The sequence below is a fragment of the Crocodylus siamensis genome, chromosome 6 (assembly GCF_052110815.1).
Source record: "Crocodylus siamensis isolate JL-2025a chromosome 6, ASM5211081v1, whole genome shotgun sequence".
Lineage (NCBI taxonomy): Eukaryota > Metazoa > Chordata > Crocodylia > Crocodylidae > Crocodylus > Crocodylus siamensis.
Window position 1 is genome coordinate 26,621,915 of NC_143400.1, and position 23,172 is coordinate 26,645,086.

General features: G+C 50.6%; 1 protein-coding gene across 1 annotated transcript; it reads left to right on the plus strand.

The window, feature by feature from the left end:
- Positions 1-442: 442 nt before the first annotated feature.
- Positions 443-22,223, plus strand: LOC149861903 (uncharacterized). The gene is made up of 23 exons (XM_090053844.1): positions 443-637; positions 1,125-1,253; positions 2,589-2,693; positions 2,984-3,034; positions 6,408-6,464; positions 6,676-6,762; positions 7,537-7,657; positions 7,996-8,126; positions 8,511-8,564; positions 9,186-9,278; positions 9,731-9,943; positions 12,559-12,633; positions 14,159-14,359; positions 14,916-14,990; positions 15,271-15,468; positions 16,547-16,621; positions 16,904-17,101; positions 18,009-18,082; positions 18,343-18,556; positions 20,234-20,308; positions 20,553-20,750; positions 21,645-21,719; positions 21,984-22,223. Exons 1-23 carry the CDS (start codon positions 443-445, stop codon positions 22,221-22,223), a joined length of 2,934 nt encoding a protein of 977 aa, XP_089909970.1.
- Positions 22,224-23,172: the final 949 nt, after the last annotated feature.

Genomic DNA, 23,172 nt, shown 5'->3' on the forward strand with positions numbered 1-23,172 from the left:
CTAGGTTCCACATTCCCTTTAACAACCCTTATGCTACTTTTGTTTGTCCCTTCCCCAACCCTGCAGAATCCAGGGAAATGGAGCAACTTGTCCCATTTTCCTGGACATCCTGGCTGACCTTCTGTCTGTCAAACACAGGCACAGCTTCTGCCAGAGTTGCCTTGCCCAGCCCTGGAGTGGAGTTTTGGCCAAGAGGCTCAGGGGGTCTAAATTCCAGACCTGTTTCCCAGGGACCAAATAGTGCTGGACCACACAGAGAGCCCTAAAGAAGAGATGGATCCAATGAGAACATATGAACCAGACCAGGAAGTAACCAGGGGTCTTCCCCCCCTAGCAGCCCCAATCTAGTCACAGGGCAGGGGCATTAGCTAGCTCAGGTATTTCTGGGTCTGATGCAAGACAATCTCCTGTAGATGATGTAAAGTCTCATCATCCAGATACCATGGGCCCACTGCATCTTGTACATGTGGATGAGAAGGGCCAGCTGGCCCTGGACGAAGGAGCCTTAAGCCACTGCCTGGAGCAGGGGAAGGTGGGTGATGCCCCCATCTGTCTGATCTCCATCATTGGGGAGCAGCACCAGGAAAAATCCATCCTCATGAATTGCCTAATGCACCAGCTGCAGAACCAGGTGAGTGTGGACAGGAGACCCTGAAACTTGAGTACTACCCCTGACATTCAGGCACCATCTGCCCCAGAAGTTTCCTTGGGATCCCTCCCCCCAATCCTTCTATCAGCACTTACTTCATCCTGAGCCCTACTGTATGAAGAAATGCATGCCCATCCTAAAATGTGCACCCACTCTTCCCATAAACCATATTTATCACAAGGAAAGAGCCTCAAGTAATGCCCCAGGATACAACTGTCTGAAAATGTATCTGCACCCAGCACCTAAAACTATGCCTACCCTTCATCTGAGATTAACATGCAGGCATCTACCATTATTTCCCCCCTGGTATCCCCAGGCACCTCCCCCACCCCACCCCAGCTTCATTACCATGCTAACTAGGAACTGAGTTTGCTTGCCAAAGAGTACCTCTTTGCACCCTCTGATCATGGCCCAGTCCAGCCAAGGACTGGCCCCTGCACTCTCTCTTGTGACCCAACTCTGCTCACCCCTACAGGATGCTGCGTGGATGGGCCAGAAGGACCAGCCTGTAGAGGGATTTGATTGGCAAGGAGGGTACCAAACCATGCACAAAGGGGTGTGGATCTGGGATGAGCCCTTCTGGGTCCAGGGCCCACATGGTAAGGTAAGCAGTAACCTGGAATGGGGGAGATGAGGAGTTATAATAACTGTCACTGACTGTCAGACATAGGTCCATCTTGCCCTGTCTCTTCTGTCACACCAGATGCTGAAAAGGAGAGTAAACAGGAGATGACCAGGTTCCCCTTCCCCACCTCTCCACTACCCCCGCCCCATGCTTTTCCTCTTCCATTGGCAGCCTTCAACATTTAAGGTCTAGGAAGTTCAGAGGCTGCATCCTAAGTCCCATGTTCAGTATCCACTGATGCACATTTTTTGCATCACTCTTTGGGGATGCATAGATGTTGCCCAAGACACACAGTGGGGGCAGTCATACAGCCCAGAGGAAGTATAATTGTGCCTACACTTCGTGAATCTACCTGAGATTGACCCAATTTCTTCAGGTGGGTTATCCAGTTAGTGACATAGGATTCTTCGTTCAGTGGGGTGCTGTTGCCCTGGCCATGACAATGGCTGGTAAAGGCAAGGACAGCTTTGGCAGTAGTGGGGGCAGTGGGAAAAATGGACAGGAAGGAGTGAAATGGATGGTAAGGGTGATGGAGAAGTCCATGAGGTGTTACACAGGCCATTGGAGGGGAAACAGTACATTAATTCAAAGCACATCCACACAATTAAACCGTGCAACTATCCATCTGTCCTTTTAGGTGGTTGGGTTTCTAGTGGACACTGAGGGCTCCCTGGACCTACAGCATAATATGGGGCACCTGTACAGGTGACACCTTTAACATGTACACGTGACGAAAATGTCATTTTGTGTGGCTTAATGGCATCACAGTGTACATGCGCAATACTTTTAGGAGTTTTAAATGACTTTGCGTCATTTCAGATTAAACTATCTGGATGTAATTTAGTTTGCAGTGTTGCAAATTGCAACAATGCAACTGTCAGCTTGCTCCCTGGCCATGGGAGAGGTGGGCAGGCTCAACAGGAATAAAAAGATCAGGTCCCTAACTGCTTCTGCCTTCAGCAGGCTCCTGTGGCCAGTAGGATGGCTGGGGCCACCTGAGAATGGGCTAGCTTGCCCCTGGGGAAGTACAGAAAGGTGGCAGGAGGGCATCTGGGTTTGCTGGCAGCCAGAGAAGGCAGTGGGGACTGTGCATAGAGGCCTGGGTGAGCTGCTAGCTGGCCAGTTGCTGCCCCAGCTTGGAGGGGTCGTATCCAATGCTTCCCCAAGTCTGCCCAGGCTTCCCTCAGTATGTGGCTCTCCATGGGCCAGCTACAAAGAAAGATATAAGCAAAGTAGAAGCTGGAGGAAAGCATCATCTCGGAGCCCACTGCCATCGTGGGATGCACTTGTCCTTCTCTCTTTCCATCCCCACAGGTGGCTGTGTTCCTAGTAGACACTGAGGGCTCCATGGATCTGCATCACCAGTTGGAAACCAGCATCAAGCTCTGTGTGTTCAGCATCTTACTTGGCTCCTACCAGGTCAGTGTACTAAGCTTCATGGTATAGTATTGGGAGACGCAGATGAGCTTCAAGGAGCGGGGATGGTAGGGGTGCTATGCTGTAGGGACCGGAGAAGGCAGGGGTCAGTAAGAGCTATGCTGAAGGATACGGGAGGTGCAGGAGAGGCTGCTATGCTTCAGTATGCTCAGCATGGGATGCTGTGCTGTAGGAGGCAAAGTGGTGTTGCCATCATGGTGGCAGTGTATTTCATGGGGCAGCATAGGGGACTAGAGAGGGGTTGCTTATTGTTTCTTCTGATTACATTGTAGATTTTTAACGTTTCTTCAGTGCTAAACCAGACAAATCGGGATTATTTGGAGGTGAGTCCTGAGAGGCTTCCCAGCACTGCAATAGCATGGGGTGCACATTTCTGTGCAGGGGAGAACCTGAGAATCCCAGAGGAGGGAAAATTGGAGAGAAAAACAGTTTTGTGGCTTTGGGCCCTTAGCAACGGTTCATTTGTGCAAGGTCTCATCCCAGAGCAGCAACTCCCCACTGAAGGCAGAATCAGGTTTACTGTCTAGATGACCCAAACGTAGAAACTGGGTCAATTCCAGGTAGATCAGCAAAGCGTAGTCGCAGCTACACTTCCCCAGGGCTGTGCGAGTCCCCAACTGTAAGTCTAGGGAGATGTCTATGCATCTCCCAAAGGTGATCCTATTTACTCTGCCCTTCCTTAGAGTTAATGGGGCCCCACAGCTGCTATTAGCAGTTGTGAAATAGCATCTTTGTGTTGAAGTTGCTCTCTCAGGACACCCCACACACTTCTGAACTCTCAGCATTTGTTTTGGGGCCTAGAAAGACTGTGGATGGCCGATTGAGTGCAATAGTTTTGGTCTGGGATGTCAGCAGCTATTGCAAGCCTCTAGAGTTGGTATGCAGTGGCAATATGGGCAGTTCACTCCTCTACAGCATAGCATTTACACACACAATTATAAAGAAAAGTGAAAGCCATATGGAGGAGAGGCTGAGGAAATGTGACTGTTCAACCTGGAGAAGCCAAGACTTAGAGGGGGCTTGGTGGCTGCCTATAAGTATATAAGGGGTGCACCTCAAGGCCTGGGGGAGCATCTGTTCACCAAGGCACCCCAGGGGAAAACAAAGAATAACAGTCATAAATTGCTGGAGGATCACTTTAGATTGGACCGAGGAAAAACTTCTTTATGGTTCAAGTATCCAGGGTCTAGAACAGATTTCCCCCAGAGATGGTACAAGTACCTACTCTGGAAATATTCAAAAAGTGTCTGGTCACCCACCTTGCTGGAGTTATCTGACTCCAGAAGTCTTTCCTGCCTAAGAGCAGGGGGGCTGGACCTGATGATCTCGTGAGGTCCCTTCCAGCCCCAACATCTATGAATCTATTAATTCGAATTGCACTGGAATGGGTAGACAGGAATCCAAAGGGTCCTTATGCACCCTTGAACTTCTGCTTGGCAAAATGGGTTTCTGTCCTAAACACAAAGGGCATTTGAACACATACTTATGCCCCAACGCCAGAAACTTTTAAAAGCTCCCGGTGCTGCAGCACATCATTGTATAAGCAGCAAAATGGGTGTCAGAGCTGAGAAAATGGTGGTGGCACACTTTTGAACTAAAATACATACAACCACGTGCGAAGCAGCGCAGCGCAAGTCAGCTCGCATGAGGTCGTGCTTGATTAATCAAGTCTGCTCCAACCCAGTGGATCTCCAGCATGTTGCGGTATGAAAAGGTATACACCTAAAGTGGTGAGGAGTAACTTGGTATGAACCATGCCTGATCTGATGTGGAATGATCAATTGGCATCAGCCACAGCTATGCATAGTGGGAGAGGAGTAGGAGAATGACCCTGGCTCAGACCCAGTTCACTCTCCCTCCAGCACCCACTCTCTACCCCTGTGGGACACAGGAGACTGGGCAATATGAACCTGTGGTCTGACCCAGTAAATGGCAGTTCTTATGGTGGGAAGCTCCCAGCAATCCCAGGCTCTTTAGTCCCAATCCCTTCCCAGTTTGCAGATGTTTGTTAGTCACTGCTACTAGAAACCTTCAGTTTCTTGACTTCTTTTTAACTTTGTCGCTCCCCTAAAATGAGTTGCTCTCAGGCCAGGTTATCCTGGTGATGTGCCCACCTGCCTGGTGCCAGGTAAAGCACAGTTCAAGCCCATAGTGAAACAGCTCCAAAGAAAACCCAAACAGTTCTGCCCATAACCCTACATCCCACCATCCCCTTGGCCTAACTTGAATACACCCATTCCTTCAATACCATTATCAGCGAGCTTCCTCTCCAGAACATTAGGGGCGTATTGGACCCATGTCCCTATTCATCCTGGGCCCACATGTGCTACATGTCTCCTATCCCTATGCCAGGTTCCTCCTGTAATGATTTGTGTTGAGGGATATTGCTGCTTTTCCAACTTGGCTATGGATCGTCTAGTTTCTGAACTCCATGGCTGATTTTTCTGACCTTGAAACGAAGCTTTTTGTGTCCCATTCTTCATTTTCAGAATTGGGCTCTGGCCTTCTATCTGCAGTCTTTGTTTTCTGGCTTTTATTACCAGTGTTTCATCTCTTGGCTTGGCATTTCAAAGGGCACACCTATACAAGCCGCTTTAAGGCATATTAGCCTAAATTTAAGGTGCATTAGGGCACATGTCTACACATGTGTGCCTTTAATAAACTTTTTAAATGGTGATTTTTAAGGCATGATTTAGGGCTAATCATGCCTAAGTTTGATCCCTAAAAATGCAGGGATCAAATTTAGGCACAAATAGTTAAGGTGCATTAATGCACATGTAGATTCGTAGATGCTCGGGTTGGGAGGGACCTCAACAGGTCATCGAACCCAACCCCTGCCTGGGTAGGAAAGAGTGCTGGGGTCAAATGACCCCAGCCAGATGCCTATCCAGCCTTTTCTTAAAGACCCTCAAGGTACGGGAGGGCATCACCTCCTTTGGAAGCCCATTTCAAATTTTGGCCACCCTCACTGTGAATAAGTTTTTCCTGATGTCCAGCCGAAATCTGCTCTGTTATTTTGTGACCATTGCTCCTTGTTACACCAAGAGGCACCCTGGTGAACAGAGCATCTCCCATCCCTTGCTGTATCTCCTAATGAATTTGTAGGTGGCCACAAGATCATCTCTCAGCCTTCTCTTGCAGAGGCTGAAGAGGTCCAGGCCCCTTAGTCTCTCCTCATAGGGCTTGACATAGATATATTAAAGCACATTAATACTGTGTGTGTGGACTGACTTGGGACTAAATTTAGGCCCAAGTTACTCCACACATGCAGCATTAATGCACTTTAATTTTAAAACCACTTAATGCATGTTAAATTTAGGCATGCTTAAATGCATGTGTAGATGTGCCCAAAGTCTGCTAATCCTTTCTCCTCTTCTTGACTAACTGGGTTCCTGAAGTTCCTTACTGGACTAGCACATTATAATACACACCCTCACGTCAAGTCCTCCAGTCCTCTTTTTTGTAAGAAGAGATTGACTCTAGTAGCACGGCCAGGTTTCTAGTCAGAACTTGATGGAGGCCTGTCTCAGATGGCTGGCTTCCCTAGAATCCATACGCATCCTCCCAAAGTGTTTTCTACTGTCAAGCTCTTCTGTGTTTTGGATTATGTGGATCCCATTCTGGGGTCCCTTAATCCATGGATTGAAGTCCTGCAGCCAGTGGTTTGCAGGTAGAAAAATGTCTCTCTATTCACAGATTTTTGCTCATGTTGCAAAGGAAGCTGGGAAAACCTGCAGTCTCCTCTCAGTTCAGGTAAGCTTCCTTCCCAATTGCCCTTTGGCCCCTAGGCAATGAAAATACCACTCCCTGAATCCTGGTCCTTGTACTCATTTTGCCTTGGGTGCCAGTGGTCAAGTTGGAGGTTGCCTCACCATGGACCCCATTCCATACTGAACTCAACCACCCACCAGCTACTGAGCTCCCCTAACCCTAAATAATCTCACTGTCCTCTGGTCTCTTGCAGAATTTAGACCTGCTGGTCCATGACTATCCAGCATCATCTGTCTGTGGAGTAGAGGGAGGAAAGAAATATCTGAGCCATGTAATCCAGGTAACCAGCAGGTTGGACGACTTTTGTTCACTGAGGGTACTTCTATGTGAGCCACTTTACTGCACAGTAGATTAATCTAAAGCATCACTAGGTAACTGCATGGAGCAGCTACTGCACAGTAATGTAGAAAACTGCATATTCACTTATAACTTGTAAATGCAGGTAGTAGATTTACTGTGCAGTAGCACACTGAGATACCACTGACCAGGAGCAAATTACTCCTGGTCAGCCCAGGTAGCAGGGGGCAGAAGAACTGTCCTTTGCCCCAGCAGCTCCTCCCTGCTGCTGGGCCCTGGCTCCATAATTGTGATAGGAGCTCCCCGGCTTGATCTTGGAAATAACCCTGCCCTGGCTCTGAACTTGCAGTGGGGTCTGCACAACAGGCAGCTTCCCAGGACAGGGACGCAGGTTGGGAGGCAGCACAGCTCCCCCCTGCCCCCTGGAGCACAAGCCTGGCCCCAGTGCCCCCTGCCAGCCCAGGACTGGCACTGTGGGGAGTGTAGAGCTTCCCCTGGCTGCTGTATGGGAGCAGAGGAGGGCAGGAGTAGCCCTGTCCTGAACTGCTCCCATGAGGAGCAAATTTGTTCCCGATGGGTGCACATGCAGATGTGCTCCCAGGGAAAGCTTCCAGCACATTAATAGCATGTGTAGACATACCCTGAATGGCACAAACCAGCCCTTGGACATGAAAGTAGCATTTTCAAAGGGAACTTCTTTGATGGGTGTCATTGCCTCCCTCTTGAAAAAAAATGTGTTTTTCCTTCTGGTCCACAGGAGCTGGAGGCTTCTCCCAATCATGTGTTGGCTCTGGAAGCCCTGAAGTCAGCAAGCACCTGCTGCTACCTCATACCCCACTCTGGCAAGTTCATAAGTTGCAGGAATGGGAGGCTTTGTGGTAAAAGACCTTGGTTCTGTTGCTTTCCAGCGTGCTGTCCCTATGCCACAGTCTCCAGGTTTAGGGTAGAGAATTAACTCTGCTGCTCTGTCCACAATTTATGGACCTGCCCTGAGCATGGGATGGCTATGGAAGTCCTGTCCCTTTGCAGAGTACTGCCTTCAGGGTATTCTGGGGTCCCCAGGTAATACATACTGATGCTGTCATTTTTTATAAAACTGTTCCCTCTCCCCTGAGTGGTGACTCCTTTATGCCTCCTTCCACATTTCTCCCAGTTGTTGGAGTGTAGGACCCTGGTTAGGTCCATCCAGACACCTGGGTCCTTTTTCTGGTTGCAGACATGGACAAAGACTTCAGGGAACACCTGAGGGACTACATCACTTCCCTGGTGAGCTCAGCAGGGACGCACATCCGGAAGGACCAGAATGGACAAGGACTCACGGGGAGGAAGCTGGCAGAGAAGATCAGGGTAAGAGATCAGCTTGATAGGCAGGTGGGACAGAACTTGGGACATGGGTGGGAGACCAATGAAGACCTTTCAGGAAGTAGAACAGGAGGCTCAGGAGTAGGTGATTTTACCTTACACTCATTACATGTCCTTGAGATGTAGTGCTGAGGTGGGGGGAACTGTGCATCAGAATAGCATCCCCTTTGAGGGCACAGTCGTGTAGGGTATGGGAGTAAAATCTTGGATGGGAACCTTGTTCTCTAGGAAGCAGCATTTCAGTACTAAGTGAGTGATGCTGGGCCAAGTCCCACTGCAGCTACTCCCCAGCTAATGTTTGCTCTGGGTAGCTCTCTCTCAGGAGAGCAAATTCTGACTTGGTTCACATGGGGATTTATCTTTCTGCAGACTATATCCAAATGCCTGAAGGATGAGCACTATGACTTTTCTGCTCCTGTAAAGGTATTGGTCCCTCCTTGCTTAATTTGCTGTGCAGGGATTGTTTTTCATCTGTCAAGGCTAAGACCTGGCTAAACAAAGCCTTGGCTGGGATGATCTAGCTGGGGATGATCCTGCTTTAACCAGGGGGTTGCACTAGATGTGACCTCCTAAGGTCCCTTCCAGCCCTCATTTTTTATGATTCTATGAAGGAGCCAATCCTTTGCTCTTTGGGAGTTCATAAAAGATGAGTGAAATGAAGGTTGAAACTTTCTCCAGGTTCCCAAGTGAAAGTTAAAACCTACAGGGCCAAGTAGGCTTGTCTATAGCCACCAACTTCCTTATCAGGGCTCTCACAGCCTCCATCTCTAGCAGATGAGGACTTCAAGAAAGTGTGGGCCAGGAAGTATTCCTACAAAAAAAACAAATTGAAAGAATAGGTGGAGTGACTGAGGGGGGTGGTTAAAGGATGAGGAATCCACCCCAAGAGAAGAGGTGGGAAATGTGAGTTGGGGCCAAGTGGGATCTTTGTTTGGAATGGTAGACGAGATGGATATTGATGGACAGCAGAGAAGACTGAAGGGGACCCTAACTCCATGGTCATCTGATGGATACCTAGCACCCCATCTGCTTTTATCCACACAGATGGTACAGGCCTTTGCAGAAATGCGAAAAGAGTTAAATACAAGAACAATAAAAAGTGCCAAGACAAAATATGAGAAACATCTGCTCAAACAAGTGAGTAAATGATGTTTCAGGTCAGGTGCACCAACTAATTGTGATAAGGAGAACGGCCTTGACACACAAAGGGGATGAAGAGCTGGTGTGGGGGAAACAAGGACAGGGCTAGCAGGGAAGTAGAAAACAGAGGTGGGGGCACTGTCTGGAAGGAGTGAGGGGCTGGGATACAAGGGAAGTGCTAGCTGCAGGAGTCCAAAGATACTTTTGTAGGGTTATTTGGCTCAGAGTTGAAGGGCCAAGTGTGAAAGGTGCAGTGAGTTGCATGTTGGGAATAAGGGCACCATCAGGGATCATGATTAATCTATAGCTGGGATAGCAAAGACCTACAATGTAGGAGAAAGGGGAACTGGACATACTGGATGTATTAGAGGGGATCCAAGGTCCCTCTGAAGCTATCTAATCCTCTGTGCCTGTTCTTTGTGACTCCTTCTCTCTCTCATTAGCATCAGGGCCTTGATACCCAGATCACAGACCAGTGCCTGAAGGTGACACAAAATGAGATGAAGCAGCGGCTGGAGACACAATGCAAAGATTTGTTGCAGGACTGCCAGGGGCAGCTTCTGGGCGAGGAGCCTGAGAAACAGGCTGTCTTGGAGGAACTGAAGAAAGAGTGGTCAAGAAAAGAGAAGGATTTTCTAGATGCCTATGAGAACAAGTACAAGGTCTTCGAATTTGGTTACCATGAAGGCTCTGCATGCTGGGCACATCCTGGTGTGAAGAGATAGCCACCACAAGGGTATAGACAGGCTCTCAGGAGTCAGGGCTGTGGGTCACCTTGGCAATGGTCTAGGTGATAATGCTGGGCCATTTTGTGAATGTCCTTCCTCTAGAAGGCAAGGAGCACAAACAGAGCAGGAAAGCCAGGGACAGGTAAGGAGGAGAGTGTTAAAATCAGCAGCCACTGGTGGATGGAGGCAAATACTGGGGCTCTTTGCATGAAAGTCATCTGGGGAAACAGAACTGTCAGAAGGGTAAGGCAGTGCAACAGACTACGTAGAAAACTGGAAACTCTTGCGCTGGAAACTCTCAAGAAGTAACTGGAGAAGCACTGCACAGGATGATTGGGTGAGGGCAGGGAGTGGGGGGAAAGCACTGTTGTGTTTCTACAGGAGTTTGGGACTAGATGACCCTTCAGGTCCCTCCTGCCGCTGTGATACTAGGAGGTGGCCATGGAGCAGTCACTGAATAAAGAGCAATAGTAGAGGCCAAGTCAGTGCTGGGGAGACTAGAAAATGATCTCCATTCTTTAGTTGTCTCTGAGGTGGATAAATATGTATGTGTTTTCTTGCAGTGATTAGGGGACTACAAGAACTCCTAGGCAAGCAAGAGGTGGCATTGTGGCTGCAGTGCATGAGGGAACAGGAGAGGGGGCTTATCCCAAAGGATATATGGGGTCAGGGGGAGTTGTAGGAGTATGGGGCACCAGTGAGGTGTCATGCAGGTGCTTGGTTTTCTTGGTGAGGGTAGGGGGCATGCAGTGTAGATCATGGTGGAAGCAGCAGAGTGCTCCTTGGTCCCCCAGGAGCAAGGTGATCCCATGAAAACCAACCATCATTATCCCCTCCTCTCCCCACAGGAGGTTGTGTTTTCTGCCAACGAGGCATCTGAAAATGCCATGAAGGAAATGGAACAATTTCTCCAGGAGCAGGTAAGCTGGGTGTGCACTGGGAATGTGAGGGGTAGATTGAGAGCTGCTGGGACCTGCCAGCTGGAATATCAGGGACCAAACATGGAGGGAGGCCATCACCAGGATGGGAAGGTACGGGCAGTCAGGGGTGGACTAGGTGGGAGGGGAGTGAAGGTCACTGGAAGAGACATGTATATGAGGGGACTCCTGGGTTCCCCAGCATGCTGACCCTCCCACTTCCTTTCTTTCTCCCTCTCTCTCACATGGTCATCTGGATTTTGATTTTCAGGCTAAGGTCAAGTGCCTGCAGGTCCCTCCCAGTGAGATGCATGAAAAGCTGAAGGCAAAACGCCAGAAGTTGTTGCAGGTCTGCCGGGAGAAGCTACTGCATGACAAGTCCAAGACACCAGCCAGCCTAGAGGACCTGGAACAGTGGTGCATAATTAAGGAGGAGGCTTTCCTGAAGCTCTATAGGGAGAAGTATAAGGTCTTGCTGCTTTATTACTCTTAAGGGCTCTGTGCCCTGCTCATGACCAGGAATCTGGGTTTTCCACTTGCTACGGGAAAAAATGGAGTAACCATGGATTTCCCGTTTTTATCACAGAAAATGCAGACTTTCCATTTTAGCAGACAAACCCACAGATTTTCTGCTTTTGCAAAGAGCTCTTGCAAGTGGGCAGAGTTTCAGCCTGCAAGAGCCAATTGCAAAGAGGGTAGGAAAGCCCCAACCCTGCGGGGAGGGACCTGGGGAGGGAGAGGGGGAAATGGGGCCTGAGGCTTTTAGTCAGTCCTAAGGCTTGGGTCAGGTTCACTTTTCTTCTGGAGCCTGTAAGGTAAGGGGGGCTTGCAGGGGGCTAAGGCATGAGGAAGGTGTTGGGGAAAGAAAGACACAGAGTGTCTGTTCAGCTGCACATGGAACTTGACCCAGCCATGCTTGGCACCTCCATGTGCAGCTTCCCTTAAGTGCATGGAGGCGCTGAGCCCGGTCGGGCTGATTAAGGTGCTTGCATTCCACATGTAGCTGGCTGGGCACTCTGGTGGGGAGAGAGGAGGTGTTGGGGGACGCCCTGAGTGGCTGCCCACCCAGTGTTGCATGAAACTGAAGTGGCTGTGGAATAGCTGCCACTACCCCACTGGCCGCTACCGCACCCCGCGTCACTTGCCTATGGAGCCATGCAGCCATGGAGCTGTGCCTGCAGAGCCATGTACTCAGCCACTGGAAGGGAGTGCAGGGTGTGGTTCCCAAAAGGAGTACTTCCAGTGGCAAAGGTCAGTGGTTAGGGGCAAGCCTTGCATTCCCGAGATGGCAACCAGGGAGCAAGGCACCCATCAAAGGGTAGGGCTACCCTTGCAGCCCTCAACAGCTCACCAAAACTCATTTAGCTGCCTTCCAGCTAAAATAATAGCCCTCTCCTGCTCTACGTGGTTGCTGAGAGTATGGTTGTGAGCCATGGGGAAAGGGCAAGAAAAGGGGACTACAGAAGTTGAAAAGCAAATATGGCACTGAGAATTTTCAGACAGGGACTTGGTTTTCATGTTGGGGGGAGTCACAGTGTGCACTGGGGTAGAAAGAGGAGTGTATTACAGTGAGTCCAACCATAAAGAAGATATGCAATCACTTACAGATCTCATTCCCTCTTCTGTATGCAGACAGCTGTTTCTCGGGCTAACAAGAAAGCAACTCAGAAGGCCAAGACAGAATTTGAACAATTTTTGGAGGAGCAGGTAAATTTGGAAGATCTGTGAGTTTGGGGTTAAAGGACAGTTTTGGAACTAGGGAAATCTCATGGCTTTGATAGCAGGGGACAACTTTTTTTTTGGAGTGGAAGCCACCATCATGGCTGGGGAAGATTTGGTCTCAGCTAGGTGGGATTCTCAGGTGTGTGTGACAGTCATGAACAGAGGAGCAGGTATCAAGGCTGCCTGTCTCCAGTAACTGATCTCTCTGGGCGCATCTGCACATGTGCGTTGAATGCGCATCAGCCTGATATAAGGCGCATTAAGGGCATGTGTCTACATGTGCGTGCCCTTAATCTGCCTTAAAAATGCTGGTTTAAGGCTATTTGAGCTTAAATTTGATACCTCCATAAATCAGGTATCAAATTTATGTGCAAATAGCTAAATCACATTAGTGAATGTGTAGAAGAACTAGTGCACATTAGCACAGAGTGTGGTCATGGACTTGGGACTAACTTTAGTCAGTCTGCACACCCACAGTAACATGCATTAGCACATCTACACATTCACTAATGTGATTAGGTATTCTCTGTATATAAAGGGCTTAGGCTGTCGGTCTGTGTGTGTCTGTCTGACCATAATGCTTGTGGCCAACTGTGCATGCAGCACTGAGAGGACGGGTGGTGACTGGCTACTCAGGTTGCATGGGCCCAAATTTGAGCCACTGCCAGGGAAGTTTTGTGGCAGTGGCAAACATGAGGCTTCCCCATGCCTCCCTGCCTGAGGGCAAAGGGTGGGCGGGTTCAGGGTGGCAGTACCCCCCCCACCTGTCCCCACCACTCGCCAGGACAGCCAGCAGGGAGGGGGTGGCAGCAGGCAGGCAGAGAGGGAGGGGAGCTACGCAGGGGGAGGTGAAGCAGGTGGGGGGGTCACCTTGGTAACTGTTGTCAGGGCCGGGCAGTGGGGAGGGAGGGAGGGGAGTGGGAAGGGGGCCCTGACAACAGCCAGCAAGGAGAGGGAGGTAGCGGGGAGAGAGGGAGGCTGTGTGGCCCCAGGCAGGTGCAGGGTGGAGGGAGGCCATGGTGGCAGCTGTTGTCAGGAAGGAAGGAAGGGAGGGAAGCGCAGGGAAGGGGGGGGCGGTCACAGTGGCAGTGCCCCACTACCGCCCGGCCCCAACAACAGCCAGCAGGGAGGGGGAGGGTGGGAGGGAGGGGAGCGGAGAGGTGGGGGAAAGCCCCACTGTGAGTCGGAGGTGGGGAAGGGGAGGGGGAGCCCCCATGCCAGAGCTCGAGGAGGAGGCGGTGGAGGCAGAGGGAGTCTTTACGTGGTCAGCCCTGAAGGGTGAAGAAAGGGAGGGGATGGGGGGGACACTCCCTGAAATCTGTTGTTCTTGAGGGGCAGTTAACTAGTTTGTACATAAATTTGATACCCGCTTTATGGGTGCACATGTAGACGCGCACCTAGGTTGCCTTAATGCTCATTGGGCAAATGCGCATTAAGTTTAGGTGCATGTAAAACCATATGTAGACACGCCTTCTGTCTCTCTTATTGTCATCTTTGCTGCAAATCCCAGGCCAACTCCCAATGCCTTCCTATAGCACCCAGTGTGATAGAGCTGCGTCTGCAAGGAAAATGCCAGGACTTAATGCAGCATTGCCAGGAGGAGTTGCAGGGTAACAATAAGACCCAAAAACAGGGTGCCCTTGAGCAGCTAGACCAGGACCTGACAAAGAAGAAGGAGGAGTTTATGGTGACCTATGAGGAGAGCTACAAGGTATTGATGCTTTGCTTCCTCAAGGAGCTCTGCACACCGGGGTGGGCAGAAAAATATGGTAGGCACCATCCAGGCATCAAAAGGCAAGTCCCACCCAACCTTATAATATTAAGAGGTGCCCATGGCATGGTTTCCCAATAAAAAGCAATTTCACAGGCCTAGTCACTGCCTGGGAGGCTGGAAAACCATCTCTTTTCTAACGTTGCCTCTTGGGTGGATCAAAACGTATGTGTCATTTTTCATGAACTAGGTGGCTACAGGAAATCCCAAGCAAGCAACAGATTCCCTTTATTTGGGTGGGTGGGTGGAGGGAGTGTGGCTGCAGTGCATGTGGGGAGGGGAGAAGCAGGAAAGGAGGCTTGTCCCAAAGGATATATGGGGTGGGAGACAGTTGTAGGAACCTGGGGGGTGTCAGAGAGGTGCTTGGTTTACATGTGTGTGGTGGGGGGGGCAGCGTGTAAATCATGGTTGAAGCAGCAGGATGCTCCAAGGTCCCCCCCAACTGCAAGGTGGTCCCCTGAACGCGCACCATTTTTATCCCATACCCTGCCCACAGGAGGCTGTGTTGTCTGCCAACACAAAGGTATCTGGAAATGCCATTAAGGAACTGGAACAGTTTCTCCAGGAGCAGGTAACCTGGGTGTGGGTTGGAAATGAGGAGTAGTGTCTGAGCTTGTGGGAGCCACTGGCTGGGGTAGCAGGAACCAAACCTGGGGTGGGGGTCATTATCATGACTGCATGATGCAGGGAGTCAGGAATGGACTAGATGGGAGCGGGGTGAAGGGCACTGGGTGAAGTCTATATGTGAGGGGACTCTCATGTCTCCCAGCATACTGACCATCCCTGATTGCCATCCCCTTCTCTGTCTTCCTTTCTCTCTCCCTCATGGTCATCGGGACTGTGGTTCCCAGGCTGAGGTCAGGTGCCTGCAGGTGACCCCCGGCAAGATGCAGCAACAGCTGAAGAAGAAACACCAAGAGTTGTTGCAGGGCTGTCGGGAGGAGCTGCTGGGTGACGAATCCCAGAAACGGGCCATCCTGGAGGAGCTGGAGCAGGAGTCTACAAGGAAGCAGGAGACGTCCTTGCTGCTCTATAGGGAAAAGTACAAGGTCTTTCTGCTTTGCTACCTTGAAGGGCTCTGTGCACTGCGCATGTCCCTGTTGGAAGGGTTGTAATGAGTGCAGCCGTGATTGCCATTAGAGCAGGGATGAATTTAGACTTGTGCACCTCCTTACGTTTTGACTTGATTTAGCCCAGGATGACTGAATTCAGCACTAGAGAGGTCACTGTGTTTTGACCCCCAGGGGGGAGGACAAGGAGCAATGGCCATAAATGTTAGAGGATGGTTTCAGGTTTAATGCAAGGAAGAGCTCCTTTCTGGTAAGGGTGACCAGAATCCAGGCAAGACTTCCCAAGAAGGTGGTGTAGTCCCCAACCTTGGAAGTCTTCAACAGGAGATTGGGCAGACACCTTGCTGGGATCATTTGATCTCAGCAGTATTCCTGCCCAGAGCAGGGGATTGGACTGGTATTTTGAGGTCCTTTCCAACCCTTTATTGCTAGGACTTTATGCTCCTATATGTCCCTGACCCCAACAATGTCTTTCAACATACAGCCCTCCTCGCATGGGTAGTCTAGTGCCTATAAAACCTTGCATGCAGGGCTGCTATTCTGCCCATGTTTATAGCAGCAAGTTTGCACCAAAGTTATGAAAACCCAAGGTGTTAAGGAGCCGTGCAATTTAGATGAAAAGAGGTGGCCATGGAGGAGTCACTCAATGAAGAGCAAATTGAACAGGCCTTGTCAGAGCCTGGGAGGCTGGAAAACCATCTCCTTTCTTCAGTTGCCTCTGAGGCAGATAAATATGTAAATGTGCTGCGTTGCAGGGCCTAGGAGGCTACAGGAAATCCCAAGCAAGCAACTGGTTCCCTTCCTTTGGGTAGTGGGAGTGTGGCTGCAGTGCATCAAGGGACAGAAGGAGCAGGAGGGGGGCTTGTCTCAAAGGATATATGGGGTGGGAGGCAGCTGAAGGATCCTGGGGGGCAGCAGTGAGGTGTCAGGCAGGTGCGTGGTTTTCATTGTGTGGGCAGCATAAAACATGGTGGAAGCAGCAGGGAGCTCCTGGGGCCCCCGACTGCACGGTGGTCCCATGAACACCCACCATCGTTATCCCCTCCTCTGCCCGCAGGAGGCCGTGTTGTCTGCCAACAGGAAGGCAGCTGAAGATGCCATCAGGAAAATGGAGCAATTTCTTCTGGAGCAGGTAAGCTGGGTGTGACACAGGAAAGAGAGGCTGTGCCAGAGCTGGTAGGAGCCACCGGCTGGGATAGCAGGGACCAAACATGGAGTGGAGGCCAGCATCAAGCCGGGAAGGTGCAGGGAGGCAGGGGTGAACTAGGTGGGAGGGAAGTGAGAGGCCCTGGAAGAGGCGTGTATGTGAGGGGACTCCCAGGTCCCCCAGCATGCTGATCACCATCATCCCTATTTGCCACCCCCTTCTCTGTCTCTGTCTCTCTCACATGGTCATCTGGACTGTGGTTCCCAGGCTGAGGTCAAGTGCCTGCAGGTGACCCCTGGCAAGATGCAGCAGCGACTGAATGAGAAACACCAAGAGTTGTTGCAGGGCTGCCGGGAGGAGCTGCTGGGTGATGACTCCCAGAAACAGGCCATCCTGGAGGAGCTGGAGCAGGAGTCTGCAAGGAAGAAGAATGCTTCCTTGCTGGTCTATGAAGAGAAGTATAAGGTGTTTCTGCTTTGCTACCTTTAAGGTCTCTGTGCATTTTTCATGGCCCTGTGGGAAGGGGTGGCCACCCCAAGGATGTCATCAGAGCAAGGCTGGGGTCAGGGTCAGGGTCGACGCCTGCTTCTGGTCAGGTTTGATCTACCACAGGATGAGTGAATTCAGCATCAGTGGGGTCACTATGTAGTAACCCAAGGTCAAATACCTCCCCTGCCTACCCTAAATAGTGTCCCTCAGGATGGAGCCCTCCTTGCACTCCATCTTTCCTAGTACTGTCTGATTCACTGGGCATTGGTTTCCAAGTCCCAAGCAAGAAACTGGGATTGCTTGTAAAAGTCCTGTTGCAGGCATGTTATAGGGCTTATAAAGCCTTGCATGAAGGGCTCTCATTTTGTCCTTCCTTGTAGCAGTGAGTCTGCACCAAAGCAAAACCAGTTTTGTATGCATCATTTGGAGGAGCCTTTCAATTTAAGTGGAAAGAGGTGGCTGTGGAGCACTCGCTCAATAAAGAGCAATTGCACAGACCTGGTCACTACCTGGGAGGCTGCAAAAACCATCTTCTTTCTTCAGTTATCTCTGAGGTGGATAACTATGCATATATGCCCCATGTTGAAGGGACTAGGGGGCAACAGGAAATCCTAAGGAAGCAAGAGATTCCCTTCCTTAAGGTGGTGGGCATGTGGCTGCAGTGCATGGGGGGAAGGGAGATGCATGCAAGGGGACTTATCCCAAAGGATATATGGAGTGAGAGGGAGATGTTGGAGCATCAGGACAGCAGTGGCAGGTGCGTGGTTTTCAAGGTAGCGGGGCAATGTAAATCATGGTGGAAGCAACCATGTGCTTCTGTGCCCCCTGACTGCACAGTGGTCCCATGAACACCCACCATCATTATCCCCTCCTCTGCCCACAGGAGGCCGTGTTGTCTGCCAACAGAAAGGCATCCGGAGATGCTGTCAAGAAAATGGAGCAGTTTCTCCAGGAGCAGGTAAGCTGTGGGGTTTGGGAATGAGGGGCAGTGCCAGAGCTGATGGGAGCAGCTGGCTGGGACAGCAAGGAGCAAACCTGGAGTGGAGGCCACCAGCGGGACTGGAAGGTGCAGGGAGTCAGGGGTGGATAAGGCAGGAGGGCAGTGAGAGGCTTGGGAAGAGATGTGTGAGGACTCCCGGGTTCCCCCACATGCCATCCTCCCTCTTTGCCATCCCCTTCTCCGTCTTGCTTTCTCTCTCTCTCTCTCATGGTCATCTGGACTGTGGTTCCCAGGCTGAGGTCAAGTGCCTGCAGGTGACCCCTGGTGAGATGCAGCAACGGCTGAAGAAGAAACGCCAAGAGTTGTTGCAGGGCTGCTGGGAGGAGCTGCTGGGTGGTGACTCCCAGAAACAGGCCATCCTGGAGGAGCTGGAGCAGGAGTCTGCAAGGATGCAGGAGGCGTCCTTGCTGCTCTATAGAGAAAAGTATAAGGTCTGGCTCCTTTGCTACCTTTAAGGGCTCTGCGCACTTTGCATGGCACTGTGGGAAGGTGTGCCCACCCCACGGACACCATGACTGCAACCCCCATTAGCATCAGAGCAGGGATGGGGTCAGGGTTTGCAGCTGCTTGTGCTTTGGTTTGATTTCACCCAGGATGAGTGAATTCAGGATCAAGGGGTTCACTATGAAGCAGGGTAGATTTGATTTAAATCAAATGAGTTTAAATTACGGTTAAAATCAGTAGTCAGGAAGCCTTGATTTAATTGTTGTTTTCCACAAGAAGTGCATTCTTCTTGTTTGATATCCTTTATTCATTTAACTTCTTGAAACTGCACTTTTGGAGAAAGGTAAGGGCTTGACGCTGTACACAAACTTGCAGACAGACAAGAGGCTTGATGGATAGATAATCTGTCACCTCCGCAAACCCCAGGTTATCTCTCATCTCCCTATACCGCTGTTAACAAGGATGTTATCTCTGGAGAGACAAATTCAGTTTGAGAAATGAAACTCAGCATCTGCTCAGGATCTTCTTGACTGAACACTGAGTCCCATTAGGTAGAGTGGTTTTCTTTAATCTTTACTAATCTATAGAAGAGCCTCTGGAAACCCCATTAGATTTGGTCCCTAATCTAGTCCATGGCCGTTTGTGACATATTTAGGAAACTTATCTAAAAAGGTTTCCTGAATATATTGTCTCAAATAGTATATAATAAGAATATATCATCCTTATTCCATGATGATATCATTGAGCTTTAACATATCTAAAATGAAAAGCATCTTTATATAGGGTTTTTTAAAGGCATCTTACCAAAAAAATTAAAAAATGATAAAGCAAAAAATCTGATTTTGAATTTTAAAAAATCTGATAAAAAAAAAAATTAATCTTGATTTGTACCCACTCTGCTATGTAGTAACCCAAGGTGACTGGGAATCAAGTACCTCCCTCACCCCAGTAATGTCCTTCAGGATACAGCCTTCCTTGCTCTCCATCTCTCCAATGCCAGTCCGGTTCACTGGGCACTGGTTTCCAAAAGCCAGGAAAGAAATGGGGATTGCATGTAAAAGTGCTGGTATATGTGCAATCTAGTACCTATAAAGCCTTGCATGGGGGGGCTCTCATTTTTCCCTTCTTTATAGCAGCAACATTGCAGCAAAGTTATGAGGCAATGCAGTTTTGTAATGCCGTTGTGTTGAGAAGCCATGCAACTTGGATGGGAAGAGGTGGCCATGCAGCACTAACTCAATAAAGCAATTGCAAGGCCTCAATAAAGCTTAAGTCCCTGCTTGGGAGGATGGAAAAGCATCTCCTTTCCTCACTTGCCTCTGAGGTGGATAAATATGTACATGTGCCATGCTGCAGGGACTAGGGGGCTACAGCAACGCCTCGGCAAGCGACAGATTCCCTTCATTTGGGTGCAGGGAGCGTGGCTGCAGTGCATGGGGGGACGGGACGAGCAGGAGAGGGGCCTTGTCCTGAAGGTTGTATGGGGTGGGGGGAGTTGAAGGATCCTGGGGGGCACCAGCGAGGAGTCAAGCAGGTGCTTGGTCTTCATGGTGAGTGGGTGGGGGAGTAAATCATGGTGGAAGCAGCAGGGTGCTCCTGGGGCCCCCCAACTGCACAGTGGTCCCATGAACACCCACCATCGTTATCCCCTCCTCTGCCCGCAGGAGGCCGTGTTGTCTGCCAACAGGAAGGCAGCTGGAAACGCCATAAAAAAAATGGAACAATTTTTCCTAGAGCAGGTAAGCTGGGTGGGGTGGGACTGGGGGCAGTGTCAGAGCTGGTAGCAAACTTGGAGTGGGCCCATCATCAGGACAGGACGGTGCAGGGACTCGGGGGTGGATTAGGTTGGGGGGAGTGAGGAGCACTGGGAGAGGTGTGTATGTGAGGGGACTCCTGGATCCCCAGCCTGCTGACCCTCCCTGTTTGCCATCCCCTTCTCCGTCTTCCTTTCTCTCTCATGGTCATCTGGACTGTGGTTCCCAGGCTGAGGTCAAGTGCCTGCAGATGACGCCCAGCGAGATGCAGCAACGACTGAAGGGGAAACACCAAGAGTTGTTGCAGGGCTGCCGGGAGGAGCTGCTGGGTGACGACTTCCAGAAAAAAGTCGCCCTGGAGGAGCTGGAGCAGGAGTCTGCAAGGAAACAGGACGCTTTCTTGCTGCTCTATAGAGAAAAGTATAAGGTCTGGCTCCTTTGCTACCTTGAAGGGCTCTGTGCATTGTGCATGGCCCTGTGAGAAGGAGTGGCTGCCCCAAAGATGGCATGAGTCCAGGCATAATTGCCATCAGAGCAGAGATGGGGTCAGGTATTTGCCTGCTTGTGTGTTGGTTTGATTTGTCCCAGGATGAGTGAATTTGGGTTCTGGGGCATCACCCAAAGTCACTGGGAACTAAATACTTCCTTGACCCCAATAAAGTCCCTCAGAATACAGCCCTGCTTGTTCTCCATCTCTCCTATGATAGTCCTATTCACTGGGCCTTGGCTTCCAAAACCCAACGAAGAAATGGGGATTGCATGTACAAATGCTAGTGCATGTGTAATCTAATATGTATGAAACTGCATGAGCAGTTTTCATATTGCCCTTGTCTGGAGCAGCAAGTTTGCACCCACGTTATAAGGGAAAACAGTTTTTAAAGCTACTGTGTTGAGGAGCCATGCAATTTAGATGCCAAGAGGTGGCCATGGAGCAGTCACTCAATGAAAAGCAATTGCACAGACCTAGTCAGTGTGGGGGAGGCTAGAAAACCATCTCCTTTCATCAGTCCTCTCTGAGGTGGAGAAATATGTATAGATGCCATGCTACAAGACCTAGGGGCCCCAGGAAGTCCTGGGCAAGCTGCATGTTCCCTTCATTTGGGTGATGGGAGTGTGGCTGCAGTGCACCAGGGGATGGGAGGGGAGGAGCAGGAGAGGAGGCTTGTCCCAAAGGCTATATGGGGTGGGGGGATAGTTGTAGGAACGTGGGGCACCATTGAGGTGTCAGGCACTCATTTTCATCATATGGGGGGCGGTGTCAATCATGGTGCAAAGTGGCCCCATGAACACCCACCATCATTATCCCCTCCTGTGCCCGCAGGAGGCCGTGTTGTCTGCCAACAGGAAGGCAGCTGAAGATGCCGTCAAGAAAATGGAGCAATTTCTTCTGGAGCAGGTAAGCTGGGTGTGGCACGGGAAAGAGAGGCCGTGCCAGAGCTGGTAGGAGCCACCGGCTGGGATAGCAGGGACCAAACATGGAGTGGAGGCCAGCATCAAGCCGGGAAGGTGCAGGGAGGCAGGGGTGAACTAGGTGGGGGGGAAGTGAGAGGCCCTGGAAGAGGCGTGTATGTGAGGGGACTCCCAGGTCCCCCAGCATGCTGATCATCATCATCCCTATTTGCCACCCCCTTCTCTGTCTCTGTCTCTCTCACATGGTCAGCTGGACTGCGGTTCCCAGGCTGAGGTCAAGTGCCTGCAGGTGACCCCTGGCAAGATGCAGCAGCGACTGAAGGAGAAACACCAAGAGTTGTTGCAGGGCTGCCGGGAGGAGCTGCTGGGTGGTGACTCCCAGAAACAGGCCATCCTGGAGGAGCTGGAGCAGGAGTCTGCAAGGAAGCAAGAGGCTTTCCTGTTGCTCTATAGGGAAAAGTACAAGGTCTGCCTGCTTTGCTACCCTTAAGGTCTGCAGACACTGCTCACGGCTCTGTGGGAAGTGAAGGCCACCCCCAAGGATGTCATGAGTGTAGGCATGAGTGTTCAGGGTTATGCACCTTGTTGTGTTTTGGTTTGATTTCACCCAGGAGGAGTGAATTCAGAATCCGGGGGGGGGTGACTATGTAGTGACTCAAGGTCACTGGTACCAAATACTTCCCTGAGCACAATAATGTTGCTCAGAATACAGCCCTCCTTCCATCCTTTCTCCTGTGCCGCTTCTGTTCACTTGGCCTGACTTTCCAAAACCCGAGGAAGAAATTGGGATGGCATGTAAAAATGCTGGTGCATGCGTGGTCTAGTGTCCATCAAATCTTGCATCATTTTGTCCTTGTTTGTAGCAGCAAGTGTGTGTAAAATTTAGGAGGGGAAACAGGTTTGTAAAGCCATTGTGTTGAGACGCCGTTCAAGTTAGGTGGAAAGAGGTGGCCGTGGAGCAGTCACTCAGTAAAAAGCAACTGTACAGGCCTAGTCACTGCCTGGGAGGTTAGAATATGAGCCCCTCATTGCCAGGCCATTGGGTGGTTGTTGCATCTTGGTGAACTGGCAGTAAGAAAAAGAGACTTGCAGGCACACGGGGGAGGAGAGTTGATGCAGGCTGGTTCTCTGAACCCCGAACCCTTGTTCTCAGACCAAAGGGAAACCCAGTGCAGAAGGTGGGGTCAGCCCTCTGCCTCCTCCATCTTGTGTTTGGGGACCCCTCCCCTGTTTTTCATTAGTAGCTGACAGTGGACTCCAGGAAAGTGCAGGTAGAGACGGGAACCCTTAATTTGGGTGGTGGGAATGTGGCTTGCATGCCTTGGGAAGGGGCAGCTGGAGAGTGGTCAGGCAGGGGTTTGGTTTTCATGAAACGGTGGAGCTGGCTGCATTGGGGGAGAGAGGAAGGGTGTTCCTGGGGCTCCCGCAACATGGTAGAC

Coding starts and splice junctions, on each gene's coding strand:
- LOC149861903 (XM_090053844.1), top strand. CDS start 443: ATGGGCCCACTGCATCTTGTACATGTGGATGAGAAGGGCCAGCTGGCC. Junction 8,127..8,510: donor AGCTGGCAGAGAAGATCAGG/GTAAGAGATCAG, acceptor ATCTTTCTGCAG/ACTATATCCAAATGCCTGAA. Junction 20,751..21,644: donor TCTATAGAGAAAAGTATAAG/GTCTGGCTCCTT, acceptor CTGTGCCCGCAG/GAGGCCGTGTTGTCTGCCAA.